At 37.0% G+C, this 24,345-nt stretch overlaps 1 protein-coding gene across 3 annotated transcripts in view; it reads left to right on the top strand.

The window, feature by feature from the left end:
* Positions 1-24,345, top strand: part of SLC25A40 (solute carrier family 25 member 40) — a 70,219-nt gene that overhangs the window by 18,607 nt on the left and 27,267 nt on the right. For all 3 annotated transcript variants that reach the window (XR_007148521.1, XR_007148520.1, XM_047842062.1), the window contains exons 5-8: positions 970-1,076; positions 12,944-13,011; positions 15,585-15,709; positions 16,579-16,752. Coding sequence is in view for 1 of the 3 variants with exons in the window: in XM_047842062.1 (XP_047698018.1) it covers positions 970-1,076; positions 12,944-13,011; positions 15,585-15,709; positions 16,579-16,752 (474 nt within the window). In the remaining 2 variants the exon portion in view is untranslated. The remainder of the gene's footprint in view (positions 1-969; positions 1,077-12,943; positions 13,012-15,584; positions 15,710-16,578; positions 16,753-24,345) is intronic.

Here is a 24,345-nt window from a genome sequence, read left to right as displayed (position 1 = left end):
CAGATGGAGGAAAGTATACATGGATTATAGGAGAGTAAAAGGGAAGGTAGTTTCCTACACATTTAAGAAATCCTTAAAAGCAGGAGACACTTAGACTTACATATTATGAAACTCACAGAATTATACATGGTTGAACAGAAAAGGTAATTTTGGCAGCTAGAGTGAGTCCAATAATTGGAAGGAGTTGCTATTAGGGAAAGTTGTAGTAAATTAGGTGGGAGCTGATGAATGTCTAGATTGAGCAGTATAAATAGAGAGCAAGGGACAAAGCATAGCACAATTTACATTGGTGAGAAGAACCTTTTTAAATAGTGTATTTTTCTAATTGGGATATAATTGACATATAACATTGTATTAGTTTTAGGTGTGCCACATAATGAATTAATGTATGTGTGTATTGCAAAATGATCAACCCAGTAAGTTTAGTCAGTGTTCCATCACCTCACACAATTAACATTTTCTTGTGATGAGAACTTTTAAAATCTACTCTCTAAGCAACTTTCAAGTGTACATTAGATTTATGTGTATGTTTTTATTTATTTATATGTCTCTTTCACTTATGTATAGTCCAAAAAAAATTTTATTGCCTGAATTTCCCTTGTATACCACAGTTTTCTTCTTGTCAAATAGGATGTACACCCATGTTCTCTTTTCAAAACAGGTTTTCCTCCTTTATTTCCCCCCTGTATTCCCTCATATACCCTAAAAGAATTTATTTCTGTGTGCATTTGCTTTCTACATTCTGAAAATGTAAAATTTACTCTATTACTTTTCACTACTTTGAGTTTAGAGACTAGTGCTATGTCATAAGCAAATCAACGTATGTATTTTTCATCCTAAAAGGTGAAAACAAAGGTATATCTCTTTTCATAATTTTCTAGTCAACTCCTTGTACTTTGAATTTGTTCATCTGTAAAAATAGCATAGTTGTGTGAAGTAGGTTTTGACTGTTGGGATCTTCTTTGTTAGGAAAATGTTTTGTATATAGTAATGGACTTATGGATCATCTATGTGTTTGTGAAGAGGAAGGCAACAGAGCATGGTATAAGAAGCCAGGACGATTCCAGGGTACATTGGTAAGGAGATTATGTTATTTATAATCACAATATGTTTTCTATTTTTACGATTTATGTATGAAAGATTTTTCTAATGGTAAGAGTAAAAAGTCCATGACACAGCACAGTTATCCAGAGTTAAAAGGTAGATGTAAGGCAGGAAAAGGCAAGTACTGCTTTGCTTTTAATTAATTTATTAACTTTCTTTTCATCTGTTTGTACTTTTTTGTGTGAAAAGAAAAAATGAACTTTTTAATTTTGACATAATTATAGATAATAACAATTTTAAGAAAAATATACAGACAGATCCTATATACCTTTTTCCTACTTCCCCCCCAAGTGGTAACATCATACAAAAGTGGTACCATATCACATCCAGGATATTGGCATTGATACATTTAAAGTGTAGAACAATTCCATCACCACAAGGATCCTTCCTGTTTCCCTTTTATAGCCACACCCATTTCCTTTGTGTTCTCAACTGCTCCTTATTTAACACCTGGCAGCCGCTAATGTGTTCTTCATTTTTTTTTAAAAACATTTGTTAATGTTTATTTATTTTTGAGAGAGAGAGAGAGAGCACGTGAGCAGAGGAAGGGCAGAGAGAGAGGGAAACAAAGAATCCGAAGCAGGCTCCAGGCTCTGAGCTGTCAGCACAGAGCCTGACATGGGGCTTGAACCCACAAACCGTGAGACCATGAACTGAGCCAAAGTCGGATGCTCAACTGACTGAGCCACCCAGGTGCCCCATGTGTTCTTCATTTATATCATTTTCTCATTTCAAGAATGTTCTGTGGATGGAATAATAACATATATAACATTTTTGGATTAGCACTTTTCATTTATCATTATTATCTGGAGATTCATTCAGGTTGTTGCATTTATCAATAGTTTGTTCTTTTTCATTGCTCAGTAGTTCCATGGTATTGATGTACCACACTTTGCTTTTTGGATTGTTTCTAGTTTGGGGCTGTTTCAAATAAAGCTGTTACATAGATTCATTTCCGGGTTTTTGTGTGAAAGTATTAAAAAACAAAACAAAACTACTCACTGTTTTTTTTCTGCGAACACCCTATTTACAACATTTCTCAACCAGATATGTGGGTTTTTCCCTTATTCCAAACAATTCTTCAAGTATTAATGAACACCAGCTAGGTATCCTAGAGTTTAACTCCATTCTGAAACCATAGGACTATTCCCACTTCAGATGCCAATCATAGATCAGGTTGTCACCTGTGTTTCTGAGTAACTGGCTGTAAACAAAGGTTCCTGCAACCCCCTTTTCAGATTCAGTGAATTGCTAAATAGCTCACAGAACTCAAGAAAATAGTTTACTAACTAGATGACCAGCTTTTTATGAAAGGGTACATCTCAGGAATAGCCTGGTAGAAGAGACACAGTGCAAGACTCGGGGGGTGGGTATGGAGCTTCATTCTCTAGGTATGTCACCCTCCTTGAATTTCCATGTGCTGTGCTCACCAAGTTGGAAGTTTTTAAACCCCATACTTGAGGGATTTTTTAAGGAGGCTTTGTTATATAGGCATGATTGATCAAATTATTGGCCTTTGGTTATTAATGTAACCTCTTGTCCCTTTTTCCTCCCCAGAGCCCGTGAAGTTGGGGTGTGGGTTAGAGTAGTGGAGTGAGACTAGAAGTTTGAGCCCTTTAATCACATGGTTGGGTACCCCAGCAGCCAGCCCCCCATCCACTGCTTATCTAGGGACTTTTCATGTTTATTTTTTATTTTTTTCTTTTTTCAGGGAGAGGGAGAGAGCATGTGTATACTAGCCGGGAGAGGGGCAGAAGGAGAGAGAGAATTTTAAGCAGGCTCCATTCTCGGTATGGAGTGGGACTTGATCCTTGACCCTGGGATCATGACCTGAGCTGAAATCAAGAGTCAGACAGGACTACTCACCTGACTTGAGCTACCCAGGTGCCCAGTCCTGAGGGACCTTTCATAAGTCACCTCCTTAGCATAAATTTGATGGGGTTTGAAAGAGATTTGTTACATGTCATAGACTGTAAGTCTAAAGCTCTCTTTTGGCCAGCAAAAGAGCGGGATGCACGATGAAAAGCAAGAGATGGCTAATGTCTGGGAAAAGACAAGAGCCCTGAATCAGGGTTTTTACTAGCCCCATTTTTATTAGGATCAGAAGGCTTGCAAACATGTTGGGCATGTACAAAGAAGCAATGAATCTGTGAACATTAACTTGGGGACATGAGGAAAAGGGGGTCTTGAAGATATTCGGGGTTAGGGGTTTGGGTTAAAACAAAACAAAATCTGGGCGCCAGGCAGTTGGGCAGAAGGTTGTTTATGGTGGACGTGAAGTACCACCTCCGTTTATCTTAGCTAGACTAGGGGATGAGACAGATAGGACACTTGACCTCAGAGGTAATAAGGCACCTTTCTTTTGTTAATCATCTCAGCTCTGGGCAGCTTCACCTGCATCACAGCAGTCTATAGCTCAATTTACCTGTTTATGTAACTTGGTCCTTTCCTCCTGTGAAAGCAGCTTTTTGCTATAGTACTAAATTGGGGGGCACTTCTGCCCTGAACACCTAATCTTGCTTACCTCATAAATCTTTGTATTGGGCGCCTTTGTGCCCGATCCTGGGGTTCCTTTGCACCTCCCTATTGTTGGGGTGCCAATCTTGTTTACCCAAGCTCGGGTGTGAGCATCCTATGGCCTTATATTTCTTTGTGCCTTGTTAACCCATTGGTGTAAGCCCGGGGGGGGGGGGGTTCCTAAGTTTATCCCCCACAGTTATGAGTAACAAAAGATACCCTTTTCACCTTTATTTTTTGGAGCTTTTTAGGACTAAGAAAAAAGGCCAAATATTAGAACAAAAGATGCTCCACTGCTCTTTATCAATTAGGAAATTATATTGATTTTAGGAACTATGTGCCAGGAACCATGGACAAAGACCAAAATGTATATTTCTAATTTTATAAGTCCTAATATCATCATAAGTCTTCATTTTTCTGGGATAAATGCCTAGGAGTGCAGTTGTTAGATCACATGGTAGTTGTATGTTTAGAGTTTAAGAAACTGCCAATCTGTTTTCTAGACTAGTGGTACCATTTTACATTGCCAGTGGCAGTGTGTGACTGTTCTAATTTCTCCATATCCTCACTAGCCTTTGATGTTGTCACTTTTTAGCAGTTTTGATAGATGTCTAATGATATCTCATTGTGGTTTTAATTTGCATTTCCTTAGTGGCTAATGATGTTGAACATCTTTTCATATGCTTATTGTTTATTAGTATATCCTCTTCAGGGACATGGCTTCTCATGTCTTCTGCCCATTTTCCAATTGAACTCTTTGTATTTTTACTGTTAAGTTTTGAGAACTCTTTATAAAATCTAGATAATAATCCTCTCTCGAATGTGGATTTGCACATATTTTTTCCACTCTCAGACTTACCTTTTCATCCTCTTGAACAGTCTTTCATGGAGTTAAAGCTTAATTTTGATGTAGTTCAACTTTTTTTCTTGCTTTAGGTGTCAAATCTAAGAATGCTTTATCTTTAATAAGTTTTATAGCTTTATGTTTTATGTGTAAGTCTTTGATCCATTTTGAATTATTCTTACATAAAGTATAAACCCAAGGTGGACCTTTTCATTGCTTTTGTTCATTTTGCCTATGGGTGTCTAGTTGGATTTGTTAAAAGGCTGTCTTTCCTCCATTAGGTGCTTTTGCACATTTATCAAGAATCATTTGGGCATACTCTGTGGCTCTAGTTTTGAATTCTTTACTCTCATTCATTTTTTTGTCTATTACCTATATCAGTACCACACAGTCTTTTTTTTCTTTATTTAATATATTATTGTTTTTTAAATTTACGTTCAAGTTAGTTATCATATAGTGTAACAATGATTTTAGGAGTAGATTCCGTAATGCCCCTTATCCATTTAGCCTGTCCCCCCCTCCCACAACCCCTCTGGTAACCCTCTGTTTGTTCTCCATTATTTAAGAGTCTCTTATGTTTTGTCCCCCTCCCTGTTTTTATATTATTTTTGCTTACCTTCCCTTATATTCATCTGTTCCGTGTCTTGAAGTCCTGATATGAGTTAAGTCATAGGATATTTGTCTTTTTCTGACTAATTTTGCTTAGCATAATACCCTCTGGTTCCATCCACGTAGTTGTAAATGGCAAGATTTCATTCTTTCTGATTGCCAAGTAATACTCCATATTTTATATATACCATATCTTCTTTATCCATTCATCCATCAATGGACATTTGGGCTCTTTCCATACTTTGGCTGTTGTTGATAGTGCTGCTATAAACATTGGGGTGCATGTGTCCCTTTGAAACAGCATACCTGTATCCCTTGGATAAATGCTTAGTAGTGCACTTGCTGGGTCGTAGGGTAGTTTTGTTTTTAATTTTTTGAGGAACCTCCACACTGTTTTCCAGAGTGGCTGCACCAGTTTGCATTCCCACCGGCAGTACAAAAGAGATCCTCTGTCCGCATCGTCCCCAACATCTGTAGTTGCCTGAGTTGTTAATGTTAGCCATTCTCACAGATGTGAGGTGGTATCTCCTTGTGGTTTTGATTTGTATTTCCCTGATGATGAGTGATGTTGAGCATTTTTGCATGTGTCTGTTGGCCATCTGGATGTCTTCTTTGGGGAAGTGTCTATTCATGTCTTTTACCCATTTCTTCACTGGATTATTTGTTTTTTTGGGTATTGAGATCACACAGTCTTAATTACTATAACTATATAAGCCCTGAAATTGGGTAGACTGATTTCTCCCACTTTATTTTTATTTTTCTTGTTCAAAGTTGTTTTAGCTATTCCTGAAGTTCCTTGGTCTTGTCATATAAATTTTAGAAAAATATTTTTATATCTATAAAAAATGTCACTAAGATTTTTATAGAAATTGTGTTAAGGCTACATATCTCTTTGGGAAGAAATAACATCTTTACTGTGTTGACAATGAGACAGATTAACAGGAGAAAATCAAACTTAATTACATATGTACAGGTGCTCTGTAAGATAATACAGCCCCCAGGCAGGCATTTAAGGTTTATATGCCACCCACAGTTAAGAAGGGAGAGGGGTCTGGGACTTCAAAGGAATAAAGACAATTCACAGGAATATGAAAAAGTAAATGTTTGGTAAATAATGTGTGCTGAACCACATAGAAACATTGGGACACAGGAATTTTAACAGATTTTGCTAGATTTCTCTCTACCACACCTACTTTATATTATACTATAGTTATCTATGGTGAAAGCTCCCTTCCTAGAGCACTTCCTCTTTCTAAACTCTTTTAGACAGAAAGAAGGTCAAAGTTTCTTCCTGAACCTTATGTTTCTTGAAAATATTCAGCCTAAAATAATCTACATGTCAAAAAGTCACATTTTGTGGTGGCAAATTTTGCTCCCCATAATGGCATATAATTGAGTCATGTTTTTTGAACTACTGTCAGTTTTTATCTTTTACCAGATGTATTTAGACTACTGATATTTAATAGAGTTATAGATACATTAGAACTTAATCTTTGTTAAAAAGCAAAATTCACTGACTAAATTTGAAGATCTAATTGGCTTTATTTCAACAATTCATGATTTGGGCAGTGTTGCATCTAGCAAGTAGAAAGGAGCTCTGAGGAGCTACACCAAACAGAAGACTTTTATAGGCAGAAGAAGATGGGCCCAGGAAGTTCTACTAACCAGGAGTGGATTGTCACAGGCAAGGTCACCTTCCTCTGAGGGAAGGTGGGGGTCTGTCTGGCAGATTACCTCACTAGTGCTAACCTGGTAATTACACATTGACTGATTAAAGGTCATGTTCTTAGGAGAGGCTGAAACTGCAGTTAGGTTAGGTACTATGCTGGTTGTGCTGACATAGGGGTGAGCATACGTGATTCCATTTTGGTTCTGTTGTCCCATTGTTAACAGCCTACCATTTCCTTTTTTGCTTTCTCTTTGTTTTCTGTTGCTGTTTTATTTTTCCTGCCTTCTAATGTGTTACTTGAACATTTTTTAGAATTCTGTCTTTATAGGGTTTTTGGGTGTATATTTATTTGCTGAGGCTTCCTAATTTTTTGGATGTGTTTGTAAATGATCATTCAGTGATTTCTCTGTTGACTGCTTTAAAATCTATGTCAGATAGGGGCACCTGGGTGGCTCAGTCGGTTAAGCGTCCGACTTCAGCCAGGTCACGATCTCGCGGTCCGTGAGTTTGAGCCCTGCGTCGGGCTCTGGGCTGATGGCTCAGAGCCTGGAGCCTGCTTCCGATTCTGTGTCTCCCTCTCTCTCTGCCCCTCCCCCATTCATGCTCTGTCTCTCTCTGTCTCAAAAATAAAATAAACATTAAAAAAAAAAAAGAAAATTTTAAAATCTATGTCAGATAATTTTAATATTCTCTTTTCTCCGTGTTGGCGTCTGTTTATTGTCTCTTTTCATTCAGTTTGACATCTTCCTGTTTCTTAGAATGACAAGTGATTATTTTTTTTTATTGAAACCAAGAAATTTTAAGTATTACATTAAGAGACTCTGAATCTCACTGAAACATTCTATTGTTACTGGCTTTTTAGACAATGTTAGAGGAAGAGGGGTGTCACCTTGTTAGTACTGAGTGTAGCTGGAAGTTAAGGTTCCTCACTTAGCTTCCATGGGCACACCGTGTGGAGAGTTTCTTTACTCTTACACAGGTGATATGATCTGAATGTTTGTGTCTCCCCAAAATTCATATGTTGAAATCCTGATACTTGATGTGATGGTATTAGGAGGTGTAGCCTTTGAGAGGTGATTATGTCATGAGGGCAGACACGTATGGAATTAATGTCCTTAGAAAAGAGACCCCAGGGGCGCCTGGGTGGCGCAGTCGGTTAAGCGTCCGACTTCAGCCAGGTCACGATCTCGCGGTCCGGGAGTTCGAGCCCCGCGTCAGTCTCTGGGCTGATGGCTCAGAGCCTGGAGCCTGTTTCCGATTCTGTGTCTCCCTCTCTCTCTGCCCCTCCCCCGTTCATGCTCTGTCTCTCTCTGTCCCAAAAATAAATAAACGTTGAAAAAAAAATTTAAAAAAAAAAAAAAGAAAAGAAAAGAGACCCCAGAGTTCCCTTGTCCTTCCACTATGTGAGAATTCAATGAGAAATCAAAGACCTGGAAGAGGACCCTGTGACCTTGCTGGCACCCTGGTCTGGGACTTCCAGCCCCCAGAAATGTGGGAAATAAATTTCTTTCGTTTATAAGGTACTTGGTTATAGCAGCTCAAACAGACTAAGACAGCAGAGAGGAAGTTCTGGCTTGCCTTACACTGGTGACAGGAAAACCCTAACCCCTCCTCATTTTCTTCCTCTGCTCCTCTGACACTACCATTAGAACACTTGGCATATTCATCTTAGTTATTTTTAATTTTTTTTAATGTTTTTAGATTCCCAGTCTGATAATTCTGAAATCTCTGCCATATATGAGTCTGGTTCTGATGCTTGCTTTGTCTCTTCAGACTGTGTTGTTTGCCATTCAGCGTGCTTTGTAATTTTTTTGTTGAAAGCCAGGCATGTTGTATTGGGTTAAAAAAAAAAACAAAACAGGTAAATACAGCTTTATTGTCAAGTGATATGTTTATCTGATTAGAAGCTAGTGTATGTTTACTGCCTGTTATAGCTGTGTTCTCAGAGAATGAAGTTCCCTCTAGTATCCTATTTTTTTGTCTTGTTCGCTATCATCTTTGAGTTTTCCTAGAGACTGCTCAAATAGGGTCTTAGGTTTGTGGTTCTTTCAGCTGTGATCCTCTGTTTCACAGGAGCCCTGTTGATGGGGTGGTAAGTATGTAGGAAGAGAAACATTCTATAGTCCTATGACTAGGTCTTACTCTTAGGGAGCATGAATTGGGTATTTCCACTGTGCCAGATTGCAGATTTTGGCAAAACTGCAGTAAATGAGGGTCTGATAAAATAGTTTCCCTCGCTCAGCTTTGTTAAGGAGAATATAAGTTTGGGGTATATTTGAAAACTGGTTACGTTTCTAAGTGTAAAACAAGTTGTTAATTTTTCAGTTCAGCTTTTTTCTTGTTGTGAGAACAGAAGTGGCAACTATATCCTTCAGAGCACTAAATTTGATGTATTCCACAATTTTGATGTTCTGTTTTTATTATCAGTTGAGATATTTTCTGATTTCCCTTGTAATTTTGTTTTTTGCCCTGGGTTTAGAAGTGCAGTATTTTAATTTCTTAATAATGGGGTACTTTCTAGATATCCTGTTATTCCTGATGTCTACTTTTAATTCCAGTGTGATTAGAGGAATATACTCTGTAAATTTTCACATTTTTGAAATTTATTGAGTCTTGCTTAATGGCCCTACATATGATCTGTCTTGTTGAATATTTTATATGCACTTTACCCATCTACTATCTATCTATCTCTATCTATTTATTTATTTTAGAAAGAGAGAGAGCATACAAGTGGGAAAGAAGGCCAGAGGGAGAGAGAGAGAGAAAGAATCTTAAGTGGGGCTCGATTCCACGACTGTAGGATCATGACTGAGCCGAAATCAAGATTCGAAACACTCAGTTGACTGAGCCACCTACGCACCCCTTTATGTACACTTTAAAATCTGTACTCTGCAATTGTTGGGCATAGTATCCTATAAACTATTAGGTCAGGATGGCTGATGTTTCATTTAGATCTTCTAGATTATTACTCAATTTTTTCTTTACTCTGTCAGTCACTGAAAGAGGATATAAAAATCTTCAATTATGATTGACAGTTTGTCTGTTTTCCCTTTTAGTTCTGTTAGGTTTGTTACATGGATTTTGATATGTTTTTCTGACATATTTTCATCATAATGAAGTGTCTTTATCACTACTGGTATTCATTATATTGAAATTTTTGTCTGATATAATATAGCCACTCCACTTTTCTCATATTATTATTTATAAAGTATATCTTTTTCCATCCTTTTATTCCAAGACGACATAGCTGGGCCTTGTTCTTTTGTTACCCTCTCTTACAATCTCTGATTTTTAATTGGATAATTTAGTACTTTATTTATTTTTTAATTTATTTTTTTAATGTTTAATTTTGAGAGAAAGAGAGCATGAGCAGGGGAGGGGCAGAGAGATAGGGAGACACAGTATCCAAAGAAGGCTGCAGGCTCTGAGCTGTCAGCACAGAGCCCCACTTGGGGCTTGAACTCACAAACTGTGAGATCGTGAGCTGAGCAACATTCAATGCTTAACCAACTGAGTCACCCAGGCGCCCCCAAAATTACTAACATGGTTGAGTTTCAGTCCAAAACTATATGCTCCCTCTGTTGCTTTTTGTTTTTTTTCTCCTTGCTCTCTTTTGGATTAGTTCAATTATAATTAATATTACATTGACTTCTCTATTCCCATTTCTAGGGAGACCGTTCTCCAAAAATCTTTCACATTTTTGCGTAAGTTTTGAGCAAGGTACTGACTGTCCTTTGTCCTTACCATCTTTTCAAGGATGTTTACATAATGAATAAGCTTGGATGATACAGTGTTTCCCTCTAGGGCAAAAGAAAGGTATCCTCACTGCCTATTATAGAGGATTTGGGTTCCCTATGGTCAGATTTCCCCTCCTATAATGCAGGCCACCATATGTTCAGGTGTCTTCCAGCCTTCTTCATGTTGCCTTGTGGAAATTGGGGCTCAGGAAACTGGCATAGAAATGCTGATACTCTGGCTGCTGCTGGTCCTGTGAGTAATAAACTGTCCTTTACCTCTTATCCCAGAGATTCTTATCTTCTACCAGCTCTCATGATACTGTGGCTGGCTGATTTGTCAACTTGCAGGTGGAGTACAGTCCCAGCCCCTTCACAGTTCTTGACACCATTCACTCTCCTCTTTATTTGTGCTATAGCTTCGTGTACAGTTCATCTTTGCATGTTACAAATTCCACATTTCACTATTAGAATTTTTTATTTAGAGTCTTGTATCTTTTAAAGTAGTTAAAAGGAGAAAGGGGGAAAATAAATGTTTCGTATATAACCACATATTTACCATTTCTCCTGTACTTCCTAACTTGTTTGAAGATCTTAGTTGCTATTTGGCATTGTGGCCCTCTTTCCTGAAGAACTTTTCTCAACATTTCTTTCGTGCAGGTATTTTGGCAGTTTTTCTCTCAGCTTTTGTTCTAGTGAAATGTCTTTATCAAGCATTTTTTTGAAGCCTGTTTTGGCAACATACAAAATTCTGGCATAATGTGTTTTTCAGTACGTTTAACGTGTCATTCATTATCTTGTGGCCTTCCATGTGTCTGATGAGAGGTTAGCCTTCATTTGTATCACCCCTTATCATTTTTCTTTTCTTTTTTTGTTTTCACTGTTTTTATTTTGCTTGGGATCCTTGTGATTTTAGGCTCTGTAAATTGGTATCTTTCACTTATTTGGGGAAGTTTTTGGCCATCATTTGTTCAGGTTATTTCTAAGACTGTTTTCTCTCCTTTCCTGTCTGATTCCATATAAAACCATTCTACCACTTAATGTTTCCCCAGTGTCCCTGAGCCTCTGTTCATTTTTCTTCATTCTTTTTCTCCCCCTTCTTCAGATTGAAGATCTACCTTCAAGTTCACCAACTCTTTATTTGCTGCTTCCATTCTGCTATTAAGCCCACTTAGTGAATTTTTCATTTCAGGTTTAGAATTTTCATTTGGCTGTTTTTTATGGTAACTGTTTCTTGCTGAAATTCCAAATTTGTTCACTCATTATGTATGTATCCTCTTTTTAGTTTTTTAAATATATTTATAATAGCTGCTTTAGAATTCTTGCCTGCTAACTATATTATTTGAAATTTCAGCATTGATTTCTATTGGCTACTTTTTCTTTAAGTATGGGCATATTTTGTTCTATATCTAATCAATTTTTAAAAATTTTTTAATGTTTATTTTTGAGAGAGAGTGAGAGAGAGAGCAGGGGAAGGGCAGAGAGAGGGAGACAAGAATCCGGAGTAGGCTCCAGGCTCTGAGCTGTCAGCACAGAGCCTGAAGCGGGGCTCGAACTGACGAACCATGAGATCATGACGTGAGCTGAAAGTTGGACGCTTAACCAACTGAGCCACCCAGGCACCCCTAATCAATTTTGATTGTATAGTGGAAGTTATGAATGATGCGTTGTAAGGACTCTGGATTTCTTTTATATTCTGAAGAGTCAGTTTTGTTCTAGAATTCTAGCACTGAACTTTGGCTCTATTCAGACTCCATATTTAGGTTCCCCTGTGGTGAATTGCAGCTGAAACTTCCACTCAGCAGCTTTTAGCTGCTGCTTTTTTCGTTGTTGTTGCTGTTGCCAGCACTTTGTTATCTTCCTCTAGGCATTGCATAATTCATTAGCGAGCCAAGTTTTGTGGCTGATTTTGTATGCAAACTTTGTGCACTCTTTATTTGCCACCCTGCACTCTGTATTTGCCACCTTAAGCAAGTACATGTGCTGTTCTCAGCTGACTTCCATGGGCAAAAAGCTACAAACTTGCAAATCTCTCATTGCTCTCTCTTAACAGTACTTTCCTCTGATCTTTACCTGCTTTTGATTCCTCTCCAGAGAATTCAAGTATTGGGTTTAAATAATATTTTCTCAGATTCTTTAGAAGGTCAAGAGAGTTAATCTGACCAATTCTCTGCCATTACTCCAATTCCTTTTTATAATAAACTTTATAAAACTTGGCATCTAAGCCCTAAGTAGAATAATCCAAAGCTTAGTGACATAGTTTTTATTCTGCTTAGCAGAAAGTATCATTCAGAAATGTTTTACTTATGTTTGAAAGTTTTAAAAGAATGGATGTAATATAAGTTTGAGAAACTCATATTTTGGACATAAATGCTTAAAAGAATCAGTGTACCAATCATTTATCAAAAAGTTTGTAATGTTGGGTTCAGGGATATATTTTGACACTTTTTTCTATTATAATTTTAGGATGCCTTTTTGAAAATCATTCGAAATGAGGGCATTAAATCCCTGTGGAGTGGCCTTCCCCCTACTTTGTAAGTTATAATTTACTATTTTTTCTCACTAAATGGTGATTGCTGTTTTATTTTGCCTTATAGTAAACATGGTTGCATAAAATTGTGCATAAAATTTTTAATATTAGGATTTTTTCATTTTCTAAAACATTGTTTTGTGAGTCTCACAACCACCCACATATTTGATGATTTGTTAGAAGGACTCACAGGACCTAAGGTTATACTCATGTCTGTGATTTACTGCAGCAAAAGGAGACAAAGCAGAATCAGTAAGGGAAAGGCACAACAGTAGTTGACCAGACAGGCACAAGGCTTCCAGGGCCCTCCCTGGTGACATCCCACAGGACATGCTTGTTCTTCCCCCACTGAAGTGCAGCAGCATGTGCAAAGTGTTTCTACCTTAAAATCCATTTGAATGGCAGTCTGAAGCTTACATTGGGATTGATGACCTTGCTTTATGACCAGCTGTGATTACCAGAACTCCAGACCCCCCAGAAGAAAACAGATATTTACCAAAAACCACATAATTTGCACAAATCAGCCTAAACAAGTTGACTTTGTGCTACAAACATACCGAAGAAACCTTATTGCAGGGACTATTCCAAGGGCTAAATTCCTTAGAGTTGGCCAAAAGTCAGGCATGCAGAAAGGTCCTCCTGAAGATAAAGAAGATTTGAACAACCAGGCCTGCTGTGTTAGGTCTTTGGTGCATAATTTTGTTTGCATTTTCTGAAATGAAGAGTTTGGTGTTATTTGGTTTTTTATTTTACTAACAAGAAATACCCTGATGTGTGTACTTTCCCTTTACTGGATAATTTTAATTCTCTACTAACTAGCTATTATATGAGTTAATATGATAAACTAGTAAGGCTAAATGGAAAAAGCCCAAGTAATACTTTGTTTCATTTCTTTTTCTTTTAAATTTTTTAAATGTTTAATTTTTTTTTTTTAATTATTTTTTTTTTCAACCTTTATTTATTTTTGGGACAGAGACAGAGCGTGAACGGGGGAGGGGCAGAGAGAGAGGGAGACACAGAATCCGAAACAGGCTCCAGGCTCCGAGCCATCAGCCCAGAGCCCGACGCGGGGCTCGAACTCACGGACAGCGAGATCGTGACCTGGCTGAAGTCGGACGCTTAACCGACTGCGCCACCCAGGCGCCCCTAAATGTTTTATTTTTGAGAGAGTGACAGAGCATGAGTCGGGGGAGGGAGCAGAGAGAGGGAGACAGCAGGCTCCAGGCTCTGAGCTGCACAGAGCCCAACACGGGGCTCAAATCCATGAACCGCTAGATCATGACCTGAGCTGAAGTTGGCCACTTCACAGACTGAGCCACCCAGGCACCCCTGTCTCATTTCTTTTTAATGTATCTTTTTATGGAGTGAATTAGTCAACTTTGAGGTGTATATTTTAATTTTTTTTAATGTTTATTTATTTTTGACAGAGAGAGACAGAGCATGAGCGTGTGAGGGGCAGAGAGAGAGGGAGACATAGAATCTGAAGTAGGCTCCAGGCTCTGAGCTGTCAGCACAGAGCCCGACACAGGGCTCAAACTCACAAACCATGTGATTATGAACTGAGCCGAAGTTGGATGCCCAACCGACTGAGCCACCCAGGTGCCCAGAGGCATATATTTTAAACAGTGCCTAAAATTCTAAAGTTAGTGGCTGATCCAGAACCAACAGTCAGTTCTTTTTCTAATTCTCATCATCAAATTTCACTATGGAACCTTAGACATTTCAAAGTATGGTCTGTGAATGTCCCTTAGTTAGACCATAAACATAAGTTGGTTTCTTGTTGTGTTAATATATATAACATGAGAGTGCCTGCAACTTTGTGTTTAATTTTTATGTATTTATTTATTTTGAGAGAGAGAAAGCATAAGTCGGGGAGGGGCAGAGAGAGATGAAGAGAGAGAATCCCAAGCAGGCTCCATGCTGTCTGTGCAGAATCCAACTCAGGGCTCAGTCTCACGAATTGTGAGATTATGACCTGAGCCGAAATCAAGACTTGGATGCTTAACCTACTGAGCCACCCAGTGCCCCACCTTTGTGTTTAATTTTATTTATAATAACCTTTTGATAATTTCATTTGAAAGGTATGTCATTGGAATTTCCTCAAACCATTAATTGTAATTTATTTCTAGTTATAAGCAGGTATGACATATGGCCCATAGTTTGAAAAATATTTTATAAATGCTCTTGTATTTTTTACTTCAGAGGTTTTCACATTATAATAAATGTAATTGGGAGGAAGATTTTGGGAGACCAGAAACAATAGAACAAGTCAAGGAGGTAGAGGAGTGTCCTCATTAGTCTTTTCCTGTTTATGACCTGACCAAGTGCTCTGTAACTTACCTTCACAACTAGAATCTAAACTTCCATAGGGCAGATACCTACTGTGTATCGTTTTGTTGCATACTAAGTTAAACACAATAATTTTAAAGGAAAAGTTGATCATTTGTACTGATTCATTGTGGTTTTCAGCTTGTACACAATATAAGGATTTTTGCTTATATTTAATAATAATTTAAGAATACATTTAAGCCTTTTGTTAATTTTGTATAAATCTTTTTGTTTGTGTGTTTCTAACAGAGTGATGGCAGTTCCTGCCACAGTCATTTATTTTACCTGCTATGATCAATTAACTTATTTTCTGAAATCAAAATTAGGAGAAAATGAAAGTCATATACCAATTGTTGCTGGAATTGTTGCTAGATGTAAGTAATAAACTTATTGTTTAATAAACTTAAACATATTGTTATATCATTTTGATTTCGGTTTAAAGCTTATTTTAAAAATTTGACAGTCACAGATAATGTTCCATAAAATACAGAGTATTGGTAAGATGTATTTTGCATTGTAGTTTGTACTGATTTGTTAATATCTATACTCTTTGAGTTGTAGTATGGTGATTGCCATAGGATAGGAGGGGATCAACCCATTCCTTTTGAATCTTGGGCAGAGAGGTTAGACTTTATATTTTCTAGATTTTAGAGTTACATCAGATGTCAGATTAATGTCAGGTTGATATCAAATTGATGCCCAAGTCCTGAATCATTTTCCTTGTAGACTCTGGGATTCAGAGTCTATTCAGAAGGGAATTTGCCTCTGTGAAGAAGGATATTTCTCTCCATGAGAAATATAAAAGTGAGGTTTTATAGTACTTTAATTGATGTGTAATATTTCTGGAACTGCTCTTGAAAGACTTGAAACTAGGCGCACCTGGCTTTGCTCAGTGGGTGGAGCACATGACTCGTGATCTCAGGGTTGAGAGTTTGAGCCCTACATTGAATATAGATATTAGACATTACACGTTACTTTAAAAAATAAAATAAAATCTTAAAAAAAAGAAAAAGAATTGAAACCAGAAAGAGGAAGTTAAATGAAAACAGACTTTTAAGAAATACCCTTATCAGGGAAAAATAAGGTGCTCCAATATATTGGCATCCTTACCTATTTGATTTTAAGGTTTGCAGACATTTCAGAATAAAATTTTTTTATATATAATGATGAAATATTTTTGTATATATGTTTGCATCGTACATGGTTTTGTTTTTATTTTCTTATATTTACTTGTTTGTATTAGTTGGTGCAGTAACTGTGATAAGTCCATTAGAATTGATTAGAACCAAGATGCAATCTAAGAAGTTTTCTTATGAAGAATTACATCGATTTATCAGCAGGAAAGTGTCTGAAGATGGTTGGATTTCCCTTTGGAGGGGCTGGGCTCCTACTGTTCTTAGAGATGTACCATTCTCAGGTAGGATTTATTTTAGTATCTGCTCAATTTTAGGTAGTGTTGTCTGATGTATATATCACTTTTAAATCAACTAAATTTAAACCCTTTAAGGCTAACAGTAAGTTATCTTCTTTAGCGACCATAAACTTCTAGTTTGTTGTTGGGCTCTCAGATCTTTATGAGTCTTTATTGAATGAATAGTATCTGTCTAATACAAGCTTTTCTTTTTTCTTTCTTTTTAACTTTTTAAAAGATATTAACTGGTATGTAGTCATATTTAGATAATACAAACTACCTTTGACATTATTCTAAATGCCATAATTAGTAAGGTAAATAAATTAATACAAATCAAAATATAAAATACATTAAATACCACCTGTGAATTATATTGATTCCTGCTTTTTCAATTATTACAGATCAAAATCTTCCCCTTTGAGTATCCTGTAAAACACTATTATTAATCAGAAGATTGTGCTAATTATTGAATTATGAAGAAACAGAAAATTATGAAAAAGAAGTATAAAACTAACAAATAACTTACAAAATGTGCATACTTCAGTAATATTTCTCTTGTGAATCACAGAATTTTCTGTTTAAGACCTGAGATGAATAATTATTGAGAACCCTTGTATTAAAGTTCCTCTTTCTTCTTTCCTTTCAGTTAATCCTTTTCTTGGGCTCTCTTATTCACATGCATCTTGCCCTTTCCATTACTATTTTTCTTCAATCTTCTATATTCAGTTAATGCTATTTAGAAATATAGATTCATAGGCCAATTATTTTTTTAGTATAATATTTGACAAGTAGAAAGTAACAGTATAAATTATGAAGTATATTAATAAAGTGAACACATGTGAAGTCACCAATTCAATCTCTGAACTAGAACACTGCAGTTTTTCAAATCATGACATATATCCGCCTCGACTGCCACATCCAGTGGTCACTGCTATACTGAATTTTTTTTACCATTCATTTGATTTTTTTTTTAAATATAAAATTTATTATCAAATTGATTTCCATACAACATCCAGTGCTCATCCCAACAGGTGCCCTCCTCAGTGCCCATCACCCACTTTCCCCTCCGTCCCACCCCCCATCAACCCTCAGTTTGTTCTCAGTTTTTAAGAGTCTCTTATGCTTTGGCTCTCTCTATCTCTAACCTCTTTTTTTTTTTTTTTTTCCTTCCCCTCTCCCATGGACTTCTGATAAGTTTCTCAGGATCCACATAAGAGTGAAAACATATGGTATCTGTCTTTCTCTGTATGGCTTATTTCACTTAGCATCACACTCTCCAGTTCCATCCACGTTGCTACAAAAGGCCATATTTCATTCTTTCTCATTGCCATGTAGTACTCCATTGTGTATATAAACCACAATTTCTTTATCCATTCATCACTTGATGGACAGGCTCTTTCCATAATTTGGCTATTGTTGAAAGTGCTGCTATAAACATTGGGGTACATGTGGCCCTGTGCCTCAGCACTCCTGTATCCCTTGGGTAAATTCCTAGCAGTGCTATTGCTGGGTCATAGGATAGATCTAGTTTTAATTTTTTGAGGAACCTCCACACTGTTTTCCAGAGCAGCTGCACCTGTTTGCATTCCCACCAACAATGCAAGAGGGTTCCCGTTTCTCCACATCTTCTCCAGCATTGATAGTCTCCTGATTTGTTAATTTTAGCCACTCTGGCGTGAAGTGATATCTCAGTGTGGTTTTGATTTGTATTTCCCTGATGAGGAGTGACATTGAGCATCTTTTCATGTGCCTGTTGGCCATCTGGATGTCTTCTTTAGAGAAGTGTCTATTCGTGTTTTCTGCCCATTTCTTCACTGGATTATTTGCTTTTTGGGTGTGGAGTTTGGTGAGTTCTTTATGGATTTTGGATACGAGCCCTTTATCTGATATGTCATTTGCAAATATCTTCTCCCATTCTGTTGGTTGCCTTTTAGTTTTGTTGATTTTCTTTGTAGGTCAGAAGCTTTTTATCTTGATGAGGTCCCAGTAGTTCATTTTTGCTTTTAATTCCCTTGCTTTTGGAGATATGTCAAGTAAGAAGTTGCTGCGGCTGAGGTCAGAGAGGTTTTTTCCTGCTTTCCCTTCTAGGGTTTTGATGGGTTTCCTGTCTCACATTCAGGTCCTTTATCCATTTTGAGTTTATTTTTTGTGAATGGTGTAAGAAAGTGGTCTAGTTTCATTCTGCATGTTTCTGTCCAGTTCTCCCAGCACCATTTGCTAAAGAGACTTTTTTCCACTTGGTACTCTTTCCTGCTTTGTCAAACATTAATTGGCCATAGTTTGTGTGTCCAGTTCGTGGTTCTGTATTCTATTCCGTTGGTCTATGTGTCTGTTTTTGCGCCAATACCGTACTGTCTTGATGATTATAGCTTTGTAGTAGAGGCTACAGGATGGGATTTGCATTGGGATTGCACTGAATATGTAGATTGCTTTGGGTAGTATTGACATTTTAACAATATTCTTTCTTCCAGCCTATGAGCATGGAATGTTTTTCCTTTCTTTGTATCTTCTTCAGTTTCCTTCATAAGCTGTCTATAGTTTTCAGCATACAGATCTTTTACATCTTTGGTTAGGTTTATTCCTAGGTATTTTATGCTTCTTGGTGCAATTGTGAATGGGATCAGTTTCTTTTTTGTCTTTCTGTTGCTTCATTATTAGTGTATAAGAATGCAATTGATTTCTGCACATTAATTTTGTATCCTGCGACTTTGCTGAATTTATGTATCAGTTCTAGCAGACTTTTGGTGGAGTCTATCGGGTTTTCCATGTATAATATCATGTCATGTGCAAAAAGTGAAAGCTTGTCTTCATCTTTGCCAATTTTGGTGCCTTTGATTTCCTTTTGTTGTCTGCTGATGCTAGAACTTCCAACAGTATGTTAAGCAACAGCAGTGAGAGTGGACATCCCTGTCGTGTTCCTGATCTCAGGGGGAAAGCTCTCAGTTTTTCCCCATTGAGGATGATATTAGCTGTGAGCTTTTCATAAGTGGCTTTTATGATGTTTAAGTTTGTTCCTTCTATCCCGACTTTCTCGAGGGTTTTTATTAAGAAAGGATGCTGAATTTTGTCAAAGGCTTTTTCTGCATCGATTGACAGGATCATATGGTTCTTATCTTTTCTTTTATTAATGTGATGTATCACATTGATTGATTTGTGAATGTTAAACCAGCCCTATAGCCAAGGAATGAATCCCACTTGATCATGGTGAATAATTCTTTTTATATGCTGTTGAATTAGATTTGTTAGTATCTTCTTGAGAATTTTTGCATCCATATTCATCAGGGATATTGGCCTGTAGTTCTCTTTTTTTTTGCTGGGTCTCTGGTTTGGGAATCAAAGTAATGCTGGCTTCATAGAATGAGTCTGGAAGTTTTCCTTCCCTTTCTATTTTTTGGAACAGCTTGAGAAGGATAGGTATTATCTCTACTTTATAAGTCTGGTAGAATTCCCCAGGGAAGCCATCTGGTCCTGGACTCTTATGTGTTGGGAGATTTTTGATAACTGATTCTATTTCTTTGCTGGTTATGGGTCTGTTTCTTTTTCCTCCTGTTTGAGTTTTGGAAGTGTGTGGGTGTTTAGGAATTTGTCCATTTCTTCCAGGCTGTCCAGTTTGTTAGCATATAATTTTTCATAGTATTCCCTGATAATTGCTTGTATTTCTGAGGGATTGGTTGTAATAATTCCATTTTCATCCATGATTTTATCTATTTGGGTCATCTCTCTTTTCTTTTTGAGAAGCCTGGCTAGAGGTTTATCAATTTTGTTTATTTTTTTCAAAAAAACCAACTCTTGGTTTCATTGATCTTTTCTGTTATTTCTAAACAGTATGTTTTTTAGTTTTGCCTATTTTTGAGCTTTTTTTTAATGTTTATTTTTGGGAGAGTGAGCACAAATTGGGGAAGGACAGAGAGAGGGAGACACAGAATCTGAAGCAGGCTCCAGGGTCCTAGCTGTCAACACAGAGCCCAACTTGGGGCTCGAACCCACAAACCTCGAGAAGCATGACCTGAGCCAAAGTCAGACACCCAACTGAGCCACCCAGGCACCTCTTTTTGAGCTTTAAAAGCTTATTTTACTTAAGAATCTTAAGATTTACTTTTGTTTTTACATATAACTTTAAAAAATTTTTACTCTTCTTTATGAGTAAACAAGTGCACGCTGTTGTGAATGTTTTTAACAGACTCTTGATGTACAAGAATTTGTCCAGTATTAGATTTGTTAGTTCATATAAATATATATTTTAATAAGTAATATCAAATTCTTTTTTTTTAATTAGGCTTCATGCCCAGTGTGGGGCTTGAACTCATGACCCTGACATCATGAGTTGCATACTCTGCTGACAGCCAGTCAGGCACCTCTCAAATTCTTTTTTAAAGTGATTGTGTAGATCATTACACCTACCAGTTTTCTGTTCCTTCATTTCATCCCTTCACCAGCACTTTTACTATCAAAGTTCATAATTTTTGTTCACCTAGTAAGTTAAAGTGGTATCTTATTTTAACTTAATACTTGCCTGATTATTAATGAGATTGGGCACTGTTTCACTGGCCATTCACTTATCCATAATTGATTTGCAATTAAGAACTGAAGTAAGTATTCAACTGTCTTTCTCCCTCATATGGATGGTAGTTATCCCAGCATCATTTATTGAATAACCATACATGCTCCAGGAGTTTGTAGTATAACCTGTCACATTAAAGTTTCACACATGCCTGGATCTATTCCACTGGACAATTTGTCTAACCCTTTGCTAATACTGCAGTGTTGTCTAAATTACTAGTGCATTATTAAATGTTTTGATCTTACCTTATTTCCCCTCTCCAGTATTGTCCTATATCTCTGTTATATAACTCTAAGTTTTTAAAGTGTTTTAGTAGAGTTTTAAAATTTTCTTAATATTATGTACAACTTTTTTTTTTTTAGATTTATTTATGGGTACACCTACCTCCAACTTTGGTAGCTATTTTATTTAAGTATTTATTTATTTATTTATTTATTTATTTATTTATTTTAATTTTTTTTTCAACGTTTATTTATTTTTGGGACAGAGAGAGACAGAGCATGAACGAGGGAGGGGCAGAGAGAGAGGGAGACACAGAATCGGAAACAGGCTCCAGGCTCTGAGCCATCAGCCCAGAGCCTGATGCGGGGCTCGAACTCACGGACCGCGAGATCGTGACCTGGCTGAAGTCGGATGCTTAACCGACTATGCCACCCAGGTGCCCCTAAGTTTTTATTTGAATTCGAGTTAGTTAACATACAGTATACTATTGCTTTCAGGAGTAGAATTTAGTGATTCATCACTTACGTGTAAAAACCCAGTGCTTATCCCAACAAGTGTCCTCTTTAATGCCTATCACCCACTTAGCCCATCTCCTAGTCACCTCCTCTCCAGTAATCCTATTTGTTCTCTATAGTTAAAGTCTCATGGTTCACCTCCCTCTTTTTTTCCCCTTCTGTGTGTGTTCTGTTTCTTAAATTCCACATAGGACTGATATTTCTTGAGTATTTGTTCTTCTCTGACTGACTTCTTTCACTTTTAATAATACAATCTAGTTCTATCCACATTGTTGAAAATGGCAAGATGTCATTCTATTTTATCACCGACTAATATTGCATTGGGTATATATACCACCTCTTAATCCATTCATCAGTCGATGGACATTTGGGCTCTTCATATAGTTTGGCTATTGTTGATAGTACTGCTATAAACATTGGAGTGCATATGCCCTCTTGAATCAGCATTTTTGTATCCTTTGGATAAATACCTAGTAGTGCAATTGCTGGGTTGTAGGGTAGTTTTATTTTTAACTTTTTGAGGAACCTCCACACTCTTTTCCAGAGTGGTTGCATGAGTTTACATCCGCACCAGCAGTGTAAGAGGTTTCCCCTTTACCCACATTCTCGCCAACATCTTCTGTTTCCTGTGTTGTCAATTCTAGCCATTCTGACAGGTGTGAAGTGGTATCTCATCATGGTTTTGATTTTCTTTTCCCTGATGATGAGTGATGTTGAGCATTTTTTCATATGCCTGTTAGCCACCTGGATGTCTTCTTTGGAAAAATGTCTATTCAAGGCTTCAGCCCATTTCTTAACTGGATTGTTTTTTGGGTATTGAGTTTGATAAGTTCTTTATAGATTTTGGATGCTAACCCTTTATCTGATATGTCATTTGCAAATATCCCATTCCATAGGCTGTCTTTTAGTTTTGTTGACTGTTTCCTTCACTGTGCAGAAGCTTTTTATCTTGATGAAGTTCCAAGAGTTGATGATTGTTTTTTGTTTCCCTTGCCTCCAGAGATGTGTCTAGTGAGAAGTGCCATAGCCAAGATCAAAGAAGTTGCTACCTGTGTTCTCCTCTAGCATTTTGATGGTTTCAGGTCTCACATTTAAGTCTTTCATTCATTTTGAATTGATTTTTGTGTATGGTGTAAGAAAGTTGTACAGTTTCATTCTTTTGCATGTCGCTGACCAGTTTTCCTAGCACCATTTGTAGAAGAGACTGTCTTTTTTCCACTGGATATTCTTTCCTGCTTAGTCGAAAATTAGTTGACCATGTAGTTGTGGATCCACTTCTAGACTTTCTAATCTGATCCACTAACCTTTGTGTCCGTTTTTATGCCAGTACCATACTGTCTTCATGATTACAGCTTTATAATATTTTATAAATTTATAATTTTTCATAATAATCTCTTATAACTAATTCTGTGGTATTGGTTGTGATCTCTGCTCTTTCATTCGTGGTTTTATTTGTTTGGGTCCTTTTGCTCTCTTTTTTTTGATAAGTCTGCCTAGGGGATTATCAATTTTGTTAATTCTTTGAAAGAACAAGCTCCTGGTTTCATTAATTTGTTTTATTGTTTTGTTTTTGTTTGTTGGTTCATTTCTATATCATTTATTTCTGCTCTAAGCTTTATTATTTCCCTACTCGTGCTTGCTTTAAGCTTTATTTGCTGTTCCTTTTCTGGCTCCTTTAGGTGTAAAGTTAGGTCATGTATTTGAGACTTTCCTTCCTTCTTTAGGAAGGCCTGGATTGCTATATATTTCCCTCTTAGGACCACCTTTGCTGCATCCCAAAGGTTTTGGACTGTTATGTTTCCATTTTCATTGGCTTCCATGTATTATTTTTTATTTCTTCTTTAATTTCCTGGCAAACTCATTCATTCTTTATTAGGATGTTCTTTAACCTACATGTATTTATAATCTTTTCAAATTTTTTCTTGTGATTAACTTCAAGTTTCATAGCATTGCAGGCAGAAAAAATGTATAGTATGATATCAATCTTCTTGTATTTGCTTAGGCCTGATTTGTGACCCAGTATGTGATCTGTTTTGGAGATTGTTCCATGTGTACTCAAAAAAGTGTGTATTCTGCTTTAGGATGAAATGTTCTGAAGATCTCTGTTAAATCCCTCTGGTCCAGTGTGTTATTCAAAGCCATTGTTTCCTTGTTGAGTTTCTGCTTAGATGATCTGTCCATTGTTGTAAGTGGGGTGTTAAAGTCCCACTTACATATTTAGGGGTTTCAAGTTGGGGGCATAAATATTTAAAATTGTTAGATCATCTCATTAGATAGACCCCTTTATTATGATCTAATTTC

This window comes from Prionailurus viverrinus, chromosome A2 (assembly GCF_022837055.1).
Source record: "Prionailurus viverrinus isolate Anna chromosome A2, UM_Priviv_1.0, whole genome shotgun sequence".
NCBI classification, from domain to species: domain Eukaryota; kingdom Metazoa; phylum Chordata; class Mammalia; order Carnivora; family Felidae; genus Prionailurus; species Prionailurus viverrinus.
This window is presented reverse-complemented; position numbering and strand designations above follow the sequence as displayed.